This window comes from Pleurodeles waltl, chromosome 9 (genome assembly GCF_031143425.1).
Source record: "Pleurodeles waltl isolate 20211129_DDA chromosome 9, aPleWal1.hap1.20221129, whole genome shotgun sequence".
Taxonomy (NCBI): domain Eukaryota; kingdom Metazoa; phylum Chordata; class Amphibia; order Caudata; family Salamandridae; genus Pleurodeles; species Pleurodeles waltl.
The window spans coordinates 994,108,400-994,131,904 of record NC_090448.1 but is presented as its reverse complement, the minus strand read 5'-3'; the positions used below and the strand labels follow the sequence as shown (position 1 = coordinate 994,131,904).

Below are 23,505 nucleotides of genomic sequence, written 5' to 3'. Positions count from 1 at the left end.
AAGTTACAAAGAGAACAAAGATATAGTTCTTGATGCACAGTACCTTTTTGTGGTTACAAAGTTTGTGTTTCAAGAAAAATATAACATTGTGACTGCAAAATGTCAAGTTGCAATGTACAGAAGGTACTTTTTCTGTTAGAATTTACTTTCAAGATCAAGAGGTGCACTTTGCAACTCGCTATGGATTAAAAGGCTTTGAAGGGGGCATGCCTTCTCAATATCATGCATCAAAGGTTTATGACAGGAAATGGGTCGCAAGCCATTAATCAGAGACCAACTCCCAAAAGAAGTCACTGCAGGCAGCTTCTCCATACGCCTCTGCTATACAGAGCAATATATGCCAAGACCATGGAAGTTCTCAGGGTGACAGATGTTGAAAAATAATATCTGCTCCAGGTACCTAATCATGATCTTAAATTTTCATGGAAAGGAGGCAGCAAAATCGAATGAGTGATGTTATCCAATCCTAGGTGGAGTAATCTAGGCCGAAGTCAAGGAAATATGTAAAATGCCTAGGTAAGTCCAGGACACCACAAACAGAATAATACCACACTACAGAGTGTGGTATTATTCTCTTGGTTACCTTATGAAGACAATGACCTAGATCAACAGTTTCCAAAGAGTAGCAATTTGTTTCCATATGATTTTGAAACTTATCTGGGTGTCACTTTTGCATGGTGCAGCAAGTTCTCATGGTATCGAAGCCAGTCTATTTAAGTAATATTTTGACCATTTTGCTGTTAGCCTGATCTTCCTTTACCACTCTTACTGATTAAACTACATTTTGCAGTGCAATAAAAGGGGAACCATCCTTCACCCATTATTCAAAAAGGCAAATTTAATGGAACCAGGCAACTATAACCTACAAGTTCCATTACTGGGGAAACTACAGACTTTGCTTTCTGCAATTATGGACCAATACTTAGCTACTTGGGTCCAAATAAAAGTAGGGCATTCTACATATTTGTTTATACTAACAAAGGATTCAAATAGGTGTGTGCTAGCACCTCTGTTTAATTTATACGCAGCAGATATTAGGAAGGTATTGGACAAGGTAGGGGCATTTCTACTCAAGTAGGTCAGGTGCACATAGCGGTGCCTAACTATGATGATACTGTTTTGCTGTTAAGTCCCCATAAGAATGCAGTGCTTTTTTGATGCCCTTGATAAATATACAAAAATAAAAAAAGATTTCCTGGAGATACAACTGGGCAAGAAAAATAGCGTATCATTTAGCCTGGAGCACAATACCATCATCATCAAAATAACTTCATTTTGATCTCCAGGATCATAAAAGTACAGATTAGATAAAAGATTAAAAATTCACAAATATCCAAGACATTTTACAGTAAGGCAAGTTGAATTAAACATTAACAATCAACTTCTTCATCTACTACATATTACATCTACTACATATTACATAGTTAAAAAGTCTATTTATTACTAATAAAACAGGGCTAAAAAGCTACAAATTTAAACCACAAAAGAGGACAATAACTCAATAACTACCTTACAAACACTCTGCAGTCAAATGTATGTGCAAATAGCAATAAAGAATTAACTCTGCATCCGTGGAAGGACATACAGGGCTTCTTGTCAATAGTAGAGAGCTTTGCCCACTATCCAGGTACAGGCATACGTATTATTCTGGATCTAGCGTAGCAAATGCCTTCAGTTGACAATACAAAATCTAGAGAGTGAAAAAAAAACATAAATCTACTTATATCCATATAGAGAATTCTATAAGCCTGAATATGTTGACCTGTAACTAGTTTTCCACAAAGTAGATCTACCCACTTCTTCCTTTGCTTTCGGTATGCTGGACAGGGAAGAAGAAAAAAAAAAAAAAAAAAAAAACAGGATATGCATGATCGTTTTTAGTGGCCTCACCACAAATGGGACAAAAGATATCCTCTTGTACAGATCCCAACCAGCATTTACAAAATGACAAGGTCAGCACTGTCTTTTATCTGAACTGGCTATACAGTATTCTTGCCAAGTGCAGGTGTTTTCATCAAGGGTACCCTCATACAACAGGAATGGTTTCACATCCATAAAAACCCTTGTCCGAGAGAATCTGCAGGATATAGCTTGTTGGATGGTAGTGTACTCACACTAAATTTGTTTTATATTGGATTTCGCAATGGCACCCATATCTTCTGGAGGCTTCCACAAATACCCCAACCTCGCCAAAAGATGTTTTATTAAGCTCAACCATGAAATTTTGCACACAGACAGGGGACATCAGATCTTCAGGCCCCTGCAGTAAGAGCCTACTACCGCTGATGACCACAGGCAACACCTGTATAGTAGCATTCTACATTCCACCTTCCCTTTGATGCTTCTTTGGACTAGATCAGGGCCTAATGGGACCACAGGTGTGCGTGCAGGGAGGCCCAAGTGTGATCTAATCTGTATTTTCATTCACAGACAGAATATGGATATCCGCACATCTCACAACCATATAAGGCTGTACCTAAGACTTTGATGATGTAGATTTCTAGGGCAGGTGCAGCACTCCTAGAGAATGTGTGTCTGTGAATTTTAGTTATAGTAGGTATGCCCTGAATTAGAACAAAGTGTGATTTCTGCATTTGCAAGACCCAGTTTAAGTGAGGCATAATCTTTACACCAAGATAGTCAAAATAGAGAACCAGTTATATAGGCCTGCTATCCAAAACCATTTGCATATTAACACTTTTACCCAGCAGAACTAAAAATCATGAACTTGGACTTCGAGATACTCAATTCCAAGCCCCAATCAAGGAAAAACAAATTGAAGTCATTTAAAAGCTGCTGGAGGACTCGAGGTGACTTTGAAAGTAAGAATGTGTCATCTGCATAGAGACAGGCTGGGACCCTCTGCCCACCCACTTTTAGCGAGTCACAGCCATCCTTGTCCAAATGTTTTACCACCCCATTGATCTATAATGATAAGAGCTTAGGGTCCAAAAGCAACCCTGTCTTACTCACTTTATTCTAAAGGGCTCTCTTAGTTGACCCTGTTCACCCCTCCTCACCTGCCTTTTTTTATCCGAGTGGAGCAGTTGCAATATTTTCAAGAGGTTACCAGGAATGCCTATTTCCTCTCAGACCTTCCATAGCTTCTCTCTAGAGACCAGGTCAACCGCCGCTCATAAGGCAAAGGCAACAAAGTTTGCCCCTGCCAATTAATGATGTTTTTCAAAAGACACTTGTGAAGTTTAAGACCTGGTCTATGGTATTTACTGTACTCCTAAAGCCCGTCTGGATTTGGATACAACTGTCTGGTCCTCTATCCACTACTGTAGGTTGGCAAGCACTTGCTTACAAAAAAAAATTCTGTACAGCGCCAGTCAGGCTAATGAGCCTATAGTTGCCTTGATAATTGTGTTGACCTTCTCTAAAGATTGGAATTATCTCCGCCAACTTCCATGAAGACGGAATCTCCATGCCGGACAAGATGGCATTAGACAACAGATTAATATATGATCCCCACATTTCAATGTTGGACAAGTACAACTCATTAAGAATCTTGTCCGGCCCTGAGGCTCTTGCTGCAAGGCAGGCTTTAGTGGCTACAAAATGTTCCATTTAATCCAAGTTCCATCTTGTTAGGATTGCTACAAATTATATTTTCCTGATCTACAGGCAAAGCTGAATAATTTCTTGCATCACCCTTGCCATCTGTGTAAACGCTGCTAAAATAGGTGACCCACTAAGCAGGTTGTACACAAATGTTTAGGTTCCTTTCCGCTCCCTTTAGTACACACTGCAGCAGTTTTACAGAAAGATTTATTGTCTTTATAAATGCGACATTTTGACCACAGGGAACTCTCCCATACTCTTCACCTTTGCCAATTCACTTCTGCAGAGCAACCTACACTTCACCAACGAGTCTACAATTTGCCTTGGCTGCTTTCAGAAGATTGGCTTTGGCTTCCCTACAAGTTTTGCTATACCAGGCCACCGTCTTGCGAGTAGGGTTCTTAGCTTGTTTCTTGGGTGCTAATGATTCCCTAATGTGGTAATAAAGTGGAGCGTGTTCCTCCTGTAAAAACCTGTGTGGAGCTTCCAATGCTGCAGCAACTACATTCACTACTACCTCCGGAACCTTATTTAAGAATCCCTCCAGCACATCTGGATTCTTTACAAACAAGTTACTTATCTTCGGTGACACATTATCTGGTAGAGACATTCTAGTTACAGATTCCCTACCTTTGAATTTTCCTGAGACGCCACACTGGATCCGGAGACTTTTCTGACCAGTGCCCCGGTGCGCCGTTATGCGCAGGGCTCGAAAAATCATAAAAATGTTACTAGACCTGCAGGTTGAGCAACTTAAATAATCTACACAGCCTAACTGTAAGGTACTTGACCCATAAACGGGTCTCAAATTATGTGATCCTAGGCAAATAGTTTACAGTCGCCTTTTTTCCTAATTTTCACATATGATTGCACCTTCAAAATGTGAGCTCAGCATTTCTGCAGTACAAAAAAAAACTATTTTGTTGATTAAGTAGACTAAAGTTTTCTGCATGCATCACAAGAACCTAGCCCACATACCCATAAGGTCTAGCTCACATAACCTAGGACCTCTTTTTGTTTAGTAACAACAGTGCCATCAGGGCAGGAGTGTTTCTCAATTTGTTGAAACACTCAATTTTAATAAATATATCACTAAACCATGATATGGTAACATATCGTCATCTACACACAGTAACTTTCCAAGAAATGTCCAAAAACCTCTCTACACTAACTTGCAGCTTTGCTGATAAAAAAAATAGTGTATTAACAATCTGTGAACATTGGGTTTCAAAAATCATATCCTTTGCACAGCAACATGTAAAGTATTCTGATTTGTTTTCATCCTATTAAAATATTTTTTCATCACACAGAAATAGAAAAATGGGCTTTCACAACTACTGAAATATATTTTCAAATGTTTGCACAGTTGACTTAGTAATTTAAATGTTGAATATTAGGACAAACCTGGCACCCTATATCCTTTTATTTTACATTCTAAGCAGCTGGTCACAGTTCACCTTACAAAGTCCTGGAACTCTGCTGTAAGAAGGAAAATTAATTGTAAGAAAAACTGACTTTTGACCTCTGTCTATAAACACAGAACAAATGTGACATAAGAACAAGATTTAAAGGCATCTTTTATTGTCCCTCCACTTTTCAACTGAACAGAGCACCTATTCAGTGTCAACTCGCCAGAAGGGACCAGTAAGTATTAAAAATAGTTTGACCTGATCAAATAAGACTCGCCAATGCAAGTGGTTGACTGGATTTTTCGAGCCCTGATGTGGTGTTGATCGGCTCTACGTCCAGCGGATCCGTGCAGGTATAACGTTGCGGGTCCTATATAGGCACCACCCCGGCGTGCTGACGTCAGTTTTTGTCATGACTTTCCACACCAGAAGTGCAGAGCCAAGAACACGGACTACTGGTGTGTCAAAACCAAGGCCCTTAAGAAGGAGTCCCTGTCCCTAGAAATCAGTTTGCAGACTGGGGAGGATGGGTAGGTTGGTAAAGATGCTGCAAATAGATACTGTCTCTTACAGTTAAGACGTAACCGAAGGAAAGTAATTAGTTAATCTGATAGACTTCTAGTTGCAGATTCCTTACCACAGAATAGATACACAAGCAATACCATCCCCGGAGGTGGATCTAGGAACCAAATTCATACTGGAAAGTCCTGCAGGACCAAATGGTCAAAGTGCCCATCTCTAAGGTCCCGACTGTCCAGGCAGTAGTGTTTGCTAAATGTGTGCAGAGATGCCGCTGTTGGCGTCTAACAGATGTCAAAGACTGCAACTCCATGTGCTAACACGGTGGTCGCAGCTTTAGCTCGGGTCGAATGAGCACGCAAACCTTCACTTGGTTGCTTTTTGGCCATTGCATAGCAGATCTTAATGCACAGTACAACCCATCTGGAGATGGTCCACTTCTGCACTGCCCGAACTTTCTTCGCACTGACGTAACCAACAAAGAGTTGATCATCCACCCGGAACTCTCTACAATCAAGGTAGAACGGCAACAGTCTTTTTTCGGGCCAGGCAAAAGAGTCTCTCCTATTCGTTAGAAGGATGTGGGGGGTGCATAAAAAGTAGGCAAGGTGATGGATTTGCCTACATGAAAAGGCAAAACCACTTTTGGCAGAAAGGAGGCTCTATTGCGAAGCACCACTTGTCAGGATAGACGGAAAGGTAGGGCAGCTTAGATGACAATGGCTACAGCTCACTCACCCTGCGGGCGAATGTAATGGAAACAAGGAAGGCTATTTTCAAATTAAGAAGCCTCAGAGGACAATTGTGGAGAGGCTTGGAAGTAGAGTACATCAGATAGGTCAAAACCAAAATTCAAATCCCATTGGGAAATAAAGAACGGGGATGGAGGAAAGAGATGTACAAGGCATTTAAGGAACCTATTAACAATAGGAGACTTAAACAAAAAAGGCTGATCAGGCAACCTCAAAAATACAGAAATAGACAAATACCCTTTGAGAGTGCTCATAACAGAGCCCTGCTGAGCCAGAGAAAGGACAAACAGGATCTCACAGATAGAGGAAGAGAGATTTGTCTGCGCACCATGCCACAAATTTCTTCCAGCGACAGGGGTATACCGTTTTGGTGGAGGGACGCCTGGTTGTCAAGATTACGTTAGACTTCAGGCAGAAGGTCAAAAGCTGGCAACTGCCACCGCTCAATCTCCACGCAAGAGTCGACAGGTTTGAGTGCAGAACCGGCCGCTGCGGCTGTGCCAGAAGATCTCCCGAAGGGGCAGTCTGATCGGAGGATCGATGGACATGCTCAACAGCTCGGGATACCATACTCTCCAAGCCCAGTCCGAAGCTACAAGGATTACTTGGGCCCAGTCCTTCTTGAGAACTCTGGGCAGAAGTGGTATGGGCAGAAAGGCAAAGAGGTGGCCCAGGTTCCACTCAAGACAAAAAGCGTCTCCAAGCAATTGCTGCATGGAAACTCCAAAGTGCAACCTTGTGTGTTCTCTGCAGAGGCAAACGGATCCAACCAAGGCTCTTCCCACTGCTAAAAGAGACCTTGTGCCACCTCCAAATGGAGACACTATTTGTGATCGGGTAGACATATTTGCCTGAGTTTGTCTGCCAGATGTTGAACCACCAGGGATATGCCCTGCTGTTCCAGCCACGTCCAGAGGTAAGGGGCATCTTGACAAAGGGTCAAGGCCTGCCCCGCCCTGTTTGTTGCAATACCACATGGAGGTGGTGTTGTTCCTAAACACCTGCACCAACTTCCCCCTGACGGAGGGAAGAAATGCCTTCAATGCTAGTCGGATCGCATGGAGCTCCAACAGGTTGATGTGGATTCTGGCTTCGCCAGAGACAAGATGCCTCTGATCACCATCTCTCCCAGATGGCCATCCTATCCCTGGAGTGATGCATCTGTCACTACTGTCAGATCTGGTTAGGGAAGGGAGAGAGATCTGCCCCTAAACAAATCACAGGTCATTAACCACCACTGCAGATCTTGTGCAGTTCCCTCCGAGATCTGGAATTTGTTGGAGAGATTCCCCTGATGCTGCACCCTTTGGAACTTCAGGTCCCCCTGCAGAACCTGAATGTGCCATCTGGCATGTGTCACAAGCAGGATGCAGGAGGCCATGAGGCCCAGCAGCCTCAGAGTCGTTCTCACTGAGACCTAGGATAGAGGCTGAAACATCAGTATCATAGCCTGCATATCCTAGACTCGCCACTTTGGAGCATAAGTCCAAAACTGCTGTGTGTCCAGAACAGCTCTGATGCACAGAAGCATCTGAGAGGGAGTTTGGTGCAACTTCGGCACATTTATGGGGAACCCCAGCAAATGCAGTGGGTCTGTCGTAGTCTGGAGGTGGGAGACGACAGCCTAGGGCGAGCCCACCTTTAACAGCCAGTCATCGAGATAGGGGAGACTGAAACCCCTATTCTGCGCAGATGGGCTGCGACCACTGCCATCACCTTGGTGAACACCCAGGGAACGCTGGTAAAGACAAAAGGAAGCACGGTTAACTGAAAGTGCTCGTGGCCCACCGTGAACCACAAGTAATGACTGTGGGCAGGCAGGACAGGAATATGCAAATAAGCGTGCTGCAAGTCCAACACTACCATCCAGACTCCTGGGTCCATGGGAAATAAAACCTGAGCCAGAGTGAGCATACTGAACTTCTTCTTGAGGAAGAGATTGAGGGATCGAAGGTCTAGTATAGGGCAAAGGTCCTTGTCCTTTTTTGGGTACCAGAATGTAGCAGGAATAGCAACCACAACCTACTTCTGGCACAGAGACCCTCTTTAAGGCTCCAATGGCCAAGAGAGCTGTAACTTTCTCAAAGAGAAGGGATAAGTGGTCCTCCATCATCCGGTCATGGCATGAATGGAGGGGTAGCCACGAAGAGGAGGAAGTAGCCTCTTCGGACTATCTGCAAAACCCATCTGTATGACGTGATGGATTGCCAGCGGAGCAGGTGATGGCAGGATCTTGCCACCGATTAGCCCCTGATGGGGAGTCAGACTAGGAAGGCTTCGAAGTTGCTGGAGGGGGAGGGGGATGGGGTGGCGGACTGGTCAGGTCGGTGGATCCCACACCCTCTGCCACACAGATGCTGGGCAGCATGCACAGCATGGTGGCTGGCCGGGAATGGGCAAGGTTGAAGGAAAGGAGCAAAAGGCAGACGAGGGGCTGCTGTGAGGCCCAAAGACCTGACAGTAGCACGAGAATCCTTAAGCGCGGAGTCCACCTAGTCTCCAAAGAGAAGGGTGCCATCAAAGTCACCTGGACATCCAAAAGCCAGTATTGGTGCCCCAGGGCCACTGATGATGAAACCGCTTTGCCTAGCGAGCCAGTCGTGTCCAGTCCACAATGGATAGTGAACTTTGCTGCGACTTTCCCATCGGCAATTGCCTGCAAGAGTACAGCCATGCCTCCCCCCGGACCTGTGGCAGCACTTGCGCAACCGTATTACACAGTATATGGGAGTAACAGTCCGCAATGCTAGGCTGGTGAAAGAAAAATATCTTCTTTTCAAGTGTGCCCAACCTTTTAGATTACCTGTCGGGGTGCGGAAGCGAACGCGCCCCTGGGAAGTTGATAATCGGCTCTCAGGGGTGAGGTGTTGCATCAGAAAACTTATGTCCCCTGGAGCGGGGCGAAAGCAGCAGGCAATTGTCCTGTTCATAGGAGCCCCTGTGATGGGTCTGGACCAGGTACCCAGTAGGATATCTATGAGGGCGTTATTAAAGGGAAGCACAGGATCTGATGAGGAAGCTCCAGGTTGAAGGACCCCGGTCAGGAGGTTAGCCACCAAAGGCACCTCGAGGTACCAGACATCAGCTGCTCTTCTCACCACAATCGAATAGGAAGCTCCCTCCTCCATAGCCACGGTAGGGGGAGAAAGCATGCCAGTTTCTAGTTAAGTATCCAGTCCGCTGACCTCACCAAAGTCTGAATGCCAGTCCATAGCGTCTTGGAGCTGGTATTCTTAAGGGTCCACAACCCCTCCCATTCCTCACCTTCACCCAGACAATGAGAAAGGGGCTCAGAATCCGACAAAGGAGGCAAGGCTCCTGCCGGCGTCGGAGGCATATGACGCCCATTCAGCTCGGAGTTGGTGTCAACAATAAGAATGAATATGGCACCGCCTGTGGGTGCGGGCAGCGCCGTGTTTGTCAGCGTCAGAGAAGGTCTGAGTGGTACTACCAAAGTCGGTCAAGATCTGGGACTGGATCCATGGGTACCCCCTCGGTACCAAGGTCAAAAAATGACTGAGGGGTAGCTGTCTTCTTTTTTTTCTGCGCCAGATAGGGCAGATCCGCACGGACGTCAAGACACAAAGAGTGGTGCATATATAGGATCCACAAAGTCATATCTGTCGCCGGACACGGAGCTGATCGATGCCAACTAATGGCACGCAGGGGTACTGCTCAGAAAATTCTACACATCCAGTCTGACACCTGGGGGAAAATCAAAGGTAAGGAATCTGTGACTAGAAGTCTCTATCAGATGACCCAGTCCCATCTAAAGTTTTTACCATTGTTGGAAATTGTTAAATTCCCCAAGGTCAGATCAAACTATGCTTGAAGGCTTAAGTGCTATACTACCCTCCAACTTAAAAGACGGTGCATTATGGTTACTGTCTTTATGTTCCAGGACTACCATATCCTTTACAAACGGCCAAAGTCTTGATTAAAAAAAAAAATGGATTCTGCTAGCATGCCGTACTCTGTTATAGGTGCATTTGCTATCCCTGTAAGATGGAGTCCTCCCATTGGCTGCTCTAAGGTCATAATTGAGGAGTGTCAATGCCATGGCTTGGGCTGCATGAGCTGACCACTTTACAAAGGGAATATCGATTTGAGGGATCTGCCATTGGGAGTCTTGCTCTACAGTCTCTAATGTCATAATTGAGTGTCAATGCCATGGCCTGCATGCTACTAGGGGACCCATTGTTGTATTAAAGTCCCCAGCTACTATACAGTAGGGTCACCAGGGAGCTCAAACATAAATCGACTCAAGTGCTGTTAAAATTCTAGTGTCGGATGCATGCCCCTCCATGCAATTATAAACATTAAAGATGTAAGGGGCAGTATCTGATGGGAGCTTCAGACTAACTGCCAGAAGATCAGGCGAACCTGTAGTTACAAGGGAAACAGCACATTGGCGCATTACCATAATCCAAATTGCTAGCCCCCCCGACAGTCTTCCTCTACCTAACTAAATGCATTAGAGCAACAAGACAAATACTCAGTCCTATAAAGGGGGTCGTACTCCACGTCTCTTGCACCAGACAAATGTCATGAGCCGCAAACTGCCTCCAATCAACTTCTGGAAGCATACTACGTATCTCCGCAACACAAGACACAAGTTTAATGCTTTTTGACTGCTCTTCTTTAGAATACCTCATCTCAGTAATATCAATCCTAGAATCATGGTTAACTGCTAATTGTGGAACTAGTTCCCTAGGGGAAATAGCCTGCACCGTACCCTTCCCAGAAGTCAGGTATTGCAATTCACTGTCAGTATTTGGGTCAATAAGTATGTTGGATCTGGGTGGAACAGAAGACTCCGTTTTGACACACTTCTCTTGGGTTAAGGTAGCTTGAAGATCATTGCACATTCTATAGCACAATATCAACAAAACCTGGATCTCAGCAGACAAACAAAGCACAAGTGAACAATTACTTGAGCCTATAGTTAAATATTTGTTTGCACAGTCCAGCAGGACTCTCTAATACAGTGATACAAGCAAATTCTCTGCCATTTTTAAATAACGGGGCGATGAGGACTTGATTTAGCACAATCAAGATTTGACTAAGCACAAAATGCTTCGTACAGACTGGTCACTTTTTGATCATCCATCAACAAACACACAATTGTAGTTACATTTAAAGCTTGCACTTGCAAAGTAAGGAGTTGATATTCTTTGAGAAATAATGTTGCAGAGCAAGTCAAACACACCCAGATACAGCCACGTTTAAAAGACCCAAGTTAATCATAACTGCATTTAGCACTCTTACACATGGGCCTAAAAAGGTATGGGATGAGGATAGTGTGGGCCTTTCAAAGGCATTATAAACATGATTTGGGATGAATACGTAGAATGTTTTATACAAAAACGTAACCCTCTATGTTCCTCAAACATTTCCATACTGTATCAGGCTGTGCTTTTTTCAAATCCCTTTGGCTGCTATAAGTGGTACCTGGGATCTAGTTTTCAAACAGCAAAAAGAGTTCAGAACATGTGACTGGATTACATTTTAATACTCGTACTATTTAGCTGTCCTTTATTAATGTGCTGACCATTAGCAACTGGATCTCATCACTAGTAGGTTCGAGGTCAGGACTATGCCTATAAGCTAAATACTTAAGCCTGGGTAGTTCACTGATCTAGTGTTAGTACCAACATGTACACAGCACCCAGACTGGATGTCCAAATTAAATATTCCTGGGTCTCTGTGAACCTTCTGCTGACACAGGCACGACTGCCTCAGGCACCATGCTATATGCAAACATCCCAGAAACAACATTGAGATGAAAATGGTGGTGTCACGCCCTGGTAGTGATGGTTTACCACTATGAACCAGGGGTACATTTTTTGCATGTTTTAGGATGGGCCATGTACATAAAAGTCCTGAAGGTCCACATCTGTTACTTTCCTGTACAGCTGTCAGTACTCTGAGCTTCTTCAAGGTAAGAAACTAGTTTTGATCACAAAAATTCAATATGGACAGCAACATCTCCTAAAAGGAAGTGGTAAGGTGAACGTCAAAGATGGGGTCGGCAGAAAAGTAAATATTCTCTAGGCTACAAAACAACAGAGTGGAAGAACTGAGGCCACCAACTCCATAAAAGCACATTAAAAGCAACTGGTTAACAGACAATACTGAATAGTTGCCAGGGAAGTCCATGATTGTAAGGCTGGACAGTCATTAAGTGTAGGCAACGAAAACAAGGTCGAACAGGGCAAGGGTACACATGATATAGAACATTTGCACCATGCGGGGAAAAAAGTACTAAATAAAAGTACCCTACCCTCTTTATCTGTAAAATGTGAAACAGATCTCACCTAGATAAATACATTGTATTGGAAATAAGTCAGTTATCATTACTGTACTAGACAATATCCTGTAAACAGCAAGGCAATTAGCTAAGCATTTCACTTGGGTTTCAGAGCCAATTCTATCTCTGTAAACTTCAGTTGCACTGAGACAAAACTCGAACTTGAAAAAACTCTGATACAAGAATGTTTCTTAATAAGAGAATTGTGGACACAATGTTAGCATTGTTATTCATGTTTCTGAATTCCACATTAAAAATACCTCTGCTCTGTGTCTGCTTCTTTTGCCCAGGTTTTTTCTTGGTTCCAGTGGCTTCCAGGGGTGGAGTCGGCTGCTTTGTAACAGGAATCGATTCAACTTTTTTGCCAGTATACTTGGATCCGCCGACCGCTGTCTGCTCCTGCACAGGTCTTGCCTGTTTCTTTTCCTTCTTTTTTCTTTCTCTGATACTGCTTGGATGTTCTGCTGTACTCAAGGTAACAGGAACAGAGTGTTCTTCCTCTATGGAGAGGGCATCCATCAAATCAAACTCTGGCATTGCACTTTCGGAGTCTGACTCGTGAAGGTTCCCATTGTGGGCTTCTTTTCTCTTACTCTTTCTCTTGTCAGTTCTCTTTTTATCGATCTTAGCTGGTGGAATCTTCAAATCTTTTTTCTGCTTAGCCAAAACTTCATCATAGGATGTCTCTTTCATGAAGAGCCAAAAGAAGAGGAAGATGACTGTAATGACCACAGAAGGGACAAGGACTATAAAATAGGTTGACTCATAAAACTCCATTGCTGTTTTCTTGATGTTGTAGATGTCGTTCCTCCAAAGTATCTAAAGGAAAAAAATATAGGGTTAATAAAACCCCAAAATAATTAATGAAATGGTTAGTTACATTGTATTAGTGTTTTCTCTTCAATTGATCACTTTACAAGATGGAATTATTAACAGGAATTGTAAAAAAAATGGAATTTTGTGTAATGGTAAGTATGTGGTCCTTAACAATCGATGACATGTATTGAGGTGTTGATGGAAATTGCAAAGAAATAAACAGATTGTCAGATGCAAGAGAGAAACCACTGTATGCGACTTAATGCTTCACAGAATTTATTTGCCTTTTTTGCAACATGCTTAATTATCCAACTTCATAAACCTCAATACTTCCTTGCATGAGAAATACAGTCTTCGTTCACAAATCAAAGAACAGACCGATATTAATTTGTAAAATTTTACTTTACAATTCATGTGTTTGTTTTTATAAAACATGACAGAGTGAGGAAATGCAAAGAACATTGTGCTACAATATAAACCATCTGAGAATCCAAAATACTGCTCTGATTGTTTGACACCTATTCTTATCGTATCTCAGTGCCTAGTGTATTTAAGCCGTAGGTATCCTTTTCAAGCAGCTAGCATTTACCCCAATGAAAGTCTGAATAGATTCCCTCACAAAAAAGCACTGTTTCATAGATGTGGATTTATCAAATTCTCTTTATTTATATTTCATTTGATCATTTACATGCCGCGAGTAAAGTGCACATTACTCTGCCCCAAATGTTTTTTTTTTTTTAAATAATGTAATATTAAGTTCTTTAGTGAAGCAACATTGGAAATAAATTTGACACCCAACGAACACAATGTGTTTCGAATGGCTGATGCGTCCTTTCTCAGGGTGTCTTGCTCAATTTTGAGGATCATGGGCTTCAAAATTCTCCTGTGAGATCATCTGAAATGACTGACCGTCAGACAAAAACCCAGTGTTTGCGGGATACCGAGTGTTTACTTTCAAATGCAATTCAGAGATAATGATTCATGACATTTAAATGACTTTCCCAGATGTAAGTTTTGGCATTGTGTTACAATATAAAAGCTAATTTTAACTAAAGAGTAATTTACATGATCACATGCACAAACAAATGGACCTGGTTTTCAAACGTGAAGGTAGGTCCTGGAGAACCATAGGAAAGGGAACCGTCAGCATTTGAATCCTCCCTATCTAAGCACTAGAAGAAAATATATATATATATATATATATATATATATATATACATACATACATACATACATACACACATACATACACACATACAAATGCGACCGGTCTTGAAGAAGGCAAAGTAGGGGCTCACTCTTCTGGAATTACCTGTTGTCCGGAAGCCTTTCTTATCCATATTGTGTATCACAATATGTGAACAAAGAGGCTTTACAAAAACAATTGATAGGCTTGGCCTCAAAAACCCCACAGGTGTCATGCTTCATTCATTGGCCACGCCGCTTTCATCAGTGAAAGGTCTAACGGTGACTCTGCTCCACGTTGTTGTGGGGAGTGCTTTTTTATGGAGGGGGGAAGAGGAGGAATCAATTTATTAATCCCTGAAGGGTCTATGTCAAGGTCACTACAGAGACAGGTCAGTTGGTCAATGTAAACCATTGCCCTCGCTGTAGTGGTCATTGCTACACCCATATTTTGTTGCTCATGGTAAAAAGTTGCCAGATTATGAAGCTTCCAGCTTCTTTTTCACATCTTGCCTCTCAAGACATGAAAGCGTTTATTAGGTTGCTCAGATAAAAAAAAATTACATTCTCGTAGTCCACCTTCATTTCTCATGGCCTCAGTCTGCGCCACATGTGTACTCCATTTGTTTCATGAAACCGTGTAATCCCCCCTGAAAATCTTTTCCTAGAATACTGTATATTTGTGTCGTGCCTTTGCCTAGAGCACTTCCTTATTTACAGTTGCTGGGCGACCTTCTTAAAAATCAACTCTGTGAATCAAAGATATATATTCTTCTTTAGTTAATAACAATTTAATAAATTCAACTGGTGTGAGCAGAGTTTCTTTGAGCACATGAAGAGAAAACGTATCACCAAACTGTAAAGAGGAGGGTCGATTAGCTGGCCCCTAGCCTGCCCTGCTTCATTTTTACACTGTGGTTATAAGAGGTCTACACACAGCTCTATGCAGGCATCTGGGATTCAGGTGTCAGCTGCAGTTCTGTCTTGGACAGATCTAAATAGTCTTCCACTTGCAGAGTAATTGCCTTGCAAAGTTAAACATGTAATCAGGCTACTGAACACGTAGTTAATTATGATGAGGAAAAAGAAAGTACAACAGGCCAAGCAAGACGGCCGAGTAGACGTTCCTTTTTTAGTGCTCCCGCCGGAGCCAGTAAATCCTACCGTGATCCTGCTCTGTTTTTCACTTCAGTGGCTCCTTACCTTCTTCTGCTCCCATAACTGGTTAACACCCCCTACAGACTCCTGGTTCGTCTGGTGCAATGATACGGTGCGTGGCCCTGATCATCCGGACCGGCCATTTTGGCTTCAGGGAGCGACCCAGAACGGACCAAGGCGGGGAGGCTTGCCAAGCTGGTGAGGCTCTCTGGGCAATGGGCCCTGTGTTGTGGTGATGCTTCCTGGACCCGGGGAGGGAGCAGTGGTGGCATCCCCAGCTGGAGTGCGGCTTGGACTGGGGGCCAGAGGGTGGATGCGCTGCATCAGTCAATCGTGGTTCCCTGGTGCTACGATAGCCCTGGGAGGCCCTTTGGAGGCAGGACCTCCTACCCCCCGAGGGGCCACCAGAAAGGAAGGTCGGACGAAGACGCGCCAGCCAAGCCTGGACTGAGGGAACTGTGATCTGCCTGAGCCTGTTCGACATGCGGGGCTGCCCCAGCAGCAGTCAGGCCAAGGGGTGAGGAGCCGCGCGTCAGCCCAGCCACTAACTTTGAGATCCTGCTAGGACCCAGCTGCTCTATACCTGCCCTTGCAGACGGCCTGATCTTAGCACGACCGCGCTACACAGCAGGCCCTGGGACGGACGCCTCAGTTTCGAGTTGGCTGGGCCGCACAGGAGGGGACGCGCAAAAGGACACTAAAAAGAGGAAGATTTGAACAAAAGACCATGATTAATAGTATCTGCTGGTTCCTAGTGCTTCAGTGGAGATAACTTATACGTGGCAAGACTCGAATTTGGAATCCTTCCTGAGGCAGGCCTGGGCTCCAGACTCTTGAAAATAGTGTACTGTGCATAGCAAAGAACATTGCTTCACTGAAAGAAGGCACCGGTCCGCGAGTCAGCCACCTTCGTTTTATCAGAGGGGTGCGATTACACCCCCAGCGAATTGGAGACTGCGAGCGGAGTCGTGGCGGCTCCAGCTGGACCCCGCTGGCCCAGAGTTCAGACCATCGGACAGTGAGGGGGCTGGGGTACCAAAGTGAGGAAGAAACAAGATGCTTTCAGAAAGGCCTGTCGAGATGCTGTGCTGCAGTCGGGGGCCTCCTGGGGCCTGATTACTGGTAGTTGTTGAAGATCGGCCCAGGCCACAAAGACTTGGGGTGTGGCACACAACGCTTAACAGGAAGACAGTGACCTGCGAGTGGCCTGCCTCCCTGCGCAACAGAGACCCCACAGCAGTTGACCAACAGAGCAGCAACCTGGTGAGTTACACTGCTGGCTATATGGGGGCCCAGGGCAGACAAACTGTTGCTCAGCAACCTAGGAAAAGACCTCCTGCTACAGGGGTCACATAGTTGTATACTTTTGCGCTTCTCACGAGATCGGCCTCCAGGCCTCATGTGAACTACTCCCATGATCAAGGTACCGAGGGAGGTGAAAGAAGGAGGTTGTGCCCCCTTTTTGGGCCCCTAGGAGACACTCTTGATAGCAACACCTACTGAAAGCCTGCAAGAGGAACTAGGGAACACAGGGTGGTCACACTCACACTACCCAGTGATAAACCACTGCCAAAGCTGCACTGTTTTCCCCACATGGAGATGGCCTTCAATGACATTTGGCTATGAAGACCCTGACTCTGGAGGGGGTGAAGGGTATGTTGAAGATGACTGAAATATAGCTACTGAATAGGACAACGTTGAGCCTGGGAGGTGAAGGGTACTTGGCTGGCCTCTCCTGCTGGTGCCGCTGTGCGGCGGTGTCTCAACATCTTTGGCCCCAAAGTCTGACCTTGGATGGGGTGCCTTTTGGGGGACACATCTAAGAAACAGAGATGCTTGGAAACCCTTATACCATAACTTCACTTCAGACTCCTGGACAGAGGTGCATCTCTACATCCTAGCCATGGTGAAAGACAAGAGCACTAAATCAGCCCAGGCGAACAAAATCCTCAATTATACGCAACCAACCCCTCATGGGGAAATATCTCGAAAGGACGCCTTTATGGACGTTCTTTTCCTAGTGGACCGGATGGAGGGGATACAAACATATAAACAAACTTGCTCACAAAATTGACTCCGTCGCTATAGATGTTACTCTGTGAAGAACTGACTTGTGCAGAGTGTGATACCACCACAGAACAGAAGGTGATCACCCTACAGCAAGAGATCAAAATTCTCCAGGACACTGTTATTCGCCTACAAATTCAAGCCAATCGCTTGGATGACCGCATGGAAGACTGAGGGCAGATCCCGAAGGAAAAGTCTATGCTTTGTGGGTCAATCCACCAAACTCTTCTTGGAATACAACAGCCTTGCTTCCTAAGAAACTCTCAAAATTCTTTACCACTGAACAGGCGCACAGAACCCAGGTCCCACCACCGAAACAGGGTGCCCCATCTAGGGCGATCACAGCTAGGCTGTTTAACTTGTAAGTCAGAGATGCACTAATGCAGACTGCTCAGACAAAAGGGCCCTTGATATTTGAAGGACATCCATAATCCATATATCCTGATTATATCCAAAGGGTGAAAGACCAGAGAAAGATCTTCCTAGCTGTCAAGAGGCGTCTTCAAGATCTAAACTTGAAATACAGTCTCATATTCCCAGCAACGCTGAGAGTAAAATATAATGGAAAGGTCTCCTCCTTTACTGCCGAAGATGCCAATGAATGGTTGGACTCCAGGGGGCTAGGACACAGTCAGACTTATCCACATAGAACCACTCAGAGTCAGTCAACGCACCTTGGATGACAACGGGAAAGATAAAAGAGGCAGGAAACTGACTGAGGAAAAGGAAGAATCCTGGTATGCCCCGATGGCACCCTGTGGGCTTCGGAGGGGACTCTGGTCTCGGTGGAGACTTCACAGGAGGAGAATTCGAAGAAGGAGACGTGCCATGGGAACGAAGCCCAAACTGAATAAAACCTGACAAGATCAGTGCAGGGGGCTTTTGGACTAACAGTAATTGAACCTCTGGATGCCGGTGGCCACCCATTTCCAATGGCTCGATTCTCACTGCGGGCCCAGGAGAAATAGGTGCAGCAGATATGCTAAATTTGATCATACAATCTATGGTGCAGTAACTGTGTTTTTTTTTTCCCTTTCCAGGATGTACATTGGTGAGGGACTTAGATCCCCGCTGCATGGCTTCTTCTCATATGTTGGCAGGAGTGCTTACACCTAGAGGTTAGAGGGGGCTTGAGTGCCTCAGCCTCACACTCTCCCTGGCAACTCCACCTCTGGAGTATCATGGAGCGGGATCCATTGACTTTCACTTGGTCTCTTTTTGGACAGGGTGGGTTGGTGTTACTGCCCCAGGGCAGGGGTGTTGGGAAATAGTTTTGAATTTGATGTTGAGGTATTTTGGGGGGGGGGGGGGAAGATGAGTCTTCTGCTGTGTGGAAAGAGCCTGAAACCGCGGCAGGTGATGGAGAAGAGGGGAAGTCATGTTGTTGGACGACTCTGGCCCCTTTAGAGGCAAAGTGGCATGAAATGAAAATGTCACTTACCCAGTGTACATCTGTTCGTGGCATCAGTCGCAGTAGATTCGCATGTTCTGCAATAGCTCGCCATCTGGTGTTGGGCCGGAGTGTTACAAGTTGTTTTTCTTCGAAGAAGTCTTTCGAGTCACGGGACCGAGTGACTCCTCCTTTTGTCTCCATTGCACATGGGCGTCGACTCCATCTTCGATTGTTTTTCCCCCGCAGAGGGTGAGGTAGGAGTTGAATTGTAGTAATAGTGCCCATGCAATGGAGTGACTAAGTATGCACCTATTTAAGGTTGAGATGATACATATATAAATAATTGAAGGTAACTTCCAAACTGCTACAGGCTCCCGGGGAGGCGGGTGGGCACATGCGAATCTACTGCGACTGATGCCACGAACAGATGTACACTGGGTAAGTGACATTTTCAGTTCGATGGCATCTGTCGCTGTAGATACGCATGTTCTGCATAGACTAGTAAGCAGTTATTTCCCCCAAAGCGGTGGATCAGCCTGTAGGAGTGGAAGTAGTCTGAAATAATGTCCTTAATACGGCTTGACCTACTGTGGCTTGTTGTGCGGATAACACGTCTACACAGTAGTGCTTGGTGAATGTGTGAGGCATAGACCATGTGGCTGCCTTACATATTTCTTGCATTGGGATGTTTCCTAGAAAGGCCATGGTAGCACCTTTCTTTCTGGTTGAGTGTGCCCTTGGTGTAATGGGCAGCTGTCGTTTAGCTTTAAGGTAGCAGATTTGGATGCATTTAACTATCCATCTGGCTATACCTTGTTTTGAAATTGGGTTTCCTGTGTGAGGTTTTTGAAATGCAATAAAGAGTTGTTTAGTCTTTCTGATGTTTTTTGTTCTGTCAATGTAATACATTAATGCTCTTTTGACATCTAATGTATGTAGTGCCCTTTCAGCTACGGTATCTGGCTGTGGAAAGAACACTGGAAGTTCCACTGTTTGATTTAGATGGAACGGTGAAATAACCTTTGGCAAAAATTTAGGATTGGTCCTTAGGACGACTTTATTTTTGTGTAGTTGTATAAAAGGTTCCTGTATAGTAAACGCCTGAATCTCGCTTACTCTTCTCAGGGAAGTAATGGCGATGAGAAATGCCACCTTCCAGGTTAGGAACTGTATGTCGCAGGAGTGCATGGGTTCAAAAGGTGGACCCATAAGTCTAGTTAGGACAACATTTAGGTTCCATGAAGGAACAGGTAGTGTTCTTGGTGGTATAATTCTCCTAAGGCCCTCCATGAATGCTTTAATGACTGGTATTTTATATAGGGAAGTTGAATAGGTAGTTTGCAGGTATGCAGATATTGCTGCAAGGTGAATCTTAATGGAAGAGAAAGCTAGGTTAGATTTTTGTAAGTGAAGCAAGTAACCCACTACTTGTTCTGGAGTTGTGTGTAATGGTTGTATTTGATTAATATGGCAGTAGCAAACAAACCTCTTCCATTTACTTGCATAGCAGTGCCTGGTGGATGGCCTTCTTGCTTGTTTTAGGACTTCCATACATTCTTGGGTAAGTTGTAAGTGCCCGAATTCTAGGATTTCAGGAGCCAGATTGCTAGATTCAGCGATGCTGGATCTGGGTGTCTGATCTTTTGGTTGTGCTGTGTCAACAGATCTGGCCTGTTGGGCAATTTGATGCAGGGTACCACTGATAGGTCTAGCAGCGTTGTGTACCAGGGTTGCCTTGCCCAAGTTGGTGCTATCAATATGAGTTTGAGTTTGCTTTGACTGAGTTTGTTTACCAGGTAAGGAAGGAGAGGGAGAGGAGGAAAAGCGTAAGCAAATATCCCTGACCAGTTCATCCATAGGGCATTGCCTTGGGATTGTTTGTGTGGGTATCTGGATGCGAAGTTTTGGCATTTTGCGTTCTCCCTTGTCGCAAACAAGTCTATCTGAGGTGTTCCCCAGAGTTTGAAATAAGTGTTCAGAATTTGGGGGTGAATTTCCCATTCGTGGACCTGTTGGTGATCTCGAGAGAGATTGTCTGCGAGTTGGTTTTGTATCCCTGGTATAAACTGTGCAATTAGGCGAATTTGGCTGTGAATTGCCCAATGCCAAATTTTTTGTGCTAGCAGGCTTAACTGCGTGGAGTGCGTCCCCCCCTGCTTGTTTAGATAATACATTGTTGTCATGTTGTCTGTTTTGACGAGAATGTATTTGTGAACTATTATTGGTTGGAAAGCTTTTAGTGCTTGAAAAACTGCTAGAAGTTCTAGGTGATTGATATGCAGTTTTGTTTGATGTACGTTCCATTGTCCTTGTATGCTGTGTTGATCGAGGTGTGCTCCCCACCCTGTCATGGAAGCATCTGTTGTTATTACGTATTGTGGCACTGGGTCTTGGAAAGGCCGCCCCTTGTTTAAATTTATGTTGTTCCACCACAGAAGCGAGAGGTAAGTTTGGTGGTCTATTAACACCAGATCTAGAAGGTGACCCTGTGCTTGAGACCACTGTGATGCTAGGCATTGTTGTAAGGGCCTCATGTGCAGTCTTGCGTTTGGGACAATGGCTATGCATGATGACATCATGCCTAGGAGTTGTAATACCATCTTTGCTTGTATGTTTTGTGTTGGATACATGCGTTGTATGATGGTGTTGAAATTTTGAATTCTTTGTGGACTTGGAGTGGCTACTCCTTTTGATGTGTCTATTATGGCTCCCAGGTATTGTTGTACCTTGCGTGGCAGAATTTTGGATTTTGTGAAATTGACGGTGAACCCTAGTTTGAAGAGGGTTTGTATGATATGATTTGTGTGATTTGAGCACTCTATTAACGAATGGGCCTTGATTAGCCAGTCGTCTAGATATGGGAACACATGTATTTGCTGCCTTCTTATGTGTGCTGCGACTACCGCTAGACATTTGGTAAAGACTCTTGGTGCGGTTGTTAATCCGAAAGGCAGTACCTTGAATTGGTAATGTATTCCTTTGAATACAAACCTTAGGTATTTCCTGTGCGATGGGTGTATTGGTATATGGAAATAAGCATCCTTGAGGTCTAAAGTTGCCATGTAGTCGTGCAGCTTTAGCAATGGCAATACTTCTTGTAGTGTGACCATGTGGAAGTGGTCTGATTTGATGAAAGTGTTCACTACTCTGAGGTCTAGGATTGGTCTCAGTGTTTTGTCCTTCTTTGGTATCAGAAAGTACAGTGAGTAAACTCCTGTGTTTATTTGTGTGTTTGGCACTAATTCGATTGCATTCTTTTGCAATAATGCCTGCACTTCTATCTCCAGGAGATTGGAATGGTGTGTTGTTAAATTTTGTGCTTTTGGTGGTATGTTTGGAGGGAATTGTAGAAATTCTATGCAATAACCATGTTGGATAATTGCTAGAACCCAAGTGTCTGTAGTGATTTCCTCCCATGCTTTGTAATAATGACCTATTCTTCCCCCCACTGGTGTTGTGTGGAGGGGGTGAGTGACCTGTGAGTCACTGTTTAGTAGTAGGGGCTTTGGGGCTTTGAAATCTTCCTCTATTTCTAGGGAATTGCCCTCCTCTATATTGTCCCCGAAAACCTCCTCTATACTGTCCCTGGTAACTGGACGGTGTGGCTTGTGAGGTGCTGGCTTGTGTGCTTTGACCTCGAAACCCCCCTCGAAAGGGCGTTTTACGGAATGTGCTGTAATTCCCTCTGCTCTGCGGGGAGTAGAGTGCGCCCATGGCTTTGGCAGTGTCCGTATCTTTTTTGAGTTTCTCAATCGCTGTGTCCACTTCTGGACCGAACAGTTCTTTTTCATTAAAAGGCATATTGAGAACTGCTTGTTGAATCTCTGGTTTAAATCCAGACGTTCGGAGCCATGCATGCCTTCTGATAGTTACAGATGTATTAATTGTCCGTGCAGCTGTATCTGCAGCGTCCATGGAGGAGCGGATCTGGTTGTTGGAAATGGTCTGTCCTTCCTCGACCACTTGCTTTGCCCTATTTTGTAAGTCCTTGGGCAGATGTTCAATGAGATGTTGCATCTCGTCCCAGTGGGCTCTGTCATAGCGCGCAAGTAGTGCCTGGGAGTTCGCGATGCGCCACTGGTTTGCAGCTTGTGCTGCGACTCTCTTACCAGCTGCATCGAACTTGCGGCTTTCTTTATCTGGGGGTGGTGCATCTCCAGATGTGTGGGAGTTGGCCCTTTTCCTAGCTGCTCCTACAACAACAGAGTCTGGTGGCAGCTGTGTAGTGATGAAAACCGGGTCCGTAGGAGGCGGCTTATACTTTTTTTCCACCCTTGGTGTGATTGCCCTACTTTTGACCGGCTCCTTAAATATGACTTTTGCGTGCCG

The 23,505-nt window shown here is 44.6% G+C and overlaps 1 protein-coding gene across 12 annotated transcripts in view; it reads right to left on the bottom strand.

Moving 5' to 3' along the window:
- Positions 1–23,505, bottom strand: part of KTN1 (kinectin 1) — a 653,615-nt gene that overhangs the window by 578,356 nt on the left and 51,754 nt on the right. For all 12 annotated transcript variants that reach the window (XM_069208520.1, XM_069208523.1, XM_069208524.1 and 9 more), the window contains exon 2: positions 12,818–13,376. In XM_069208520.1, the coding sequence (XP_069064621.1) occupies positions 12,818–13,334 (517 nt within the window). In that variant the 5' untranslated portion in view covers positions 13,335–13,376. The remainder of the gene's footprint in view (positions 1–12,817; positions 13,377–23,505) is intronic.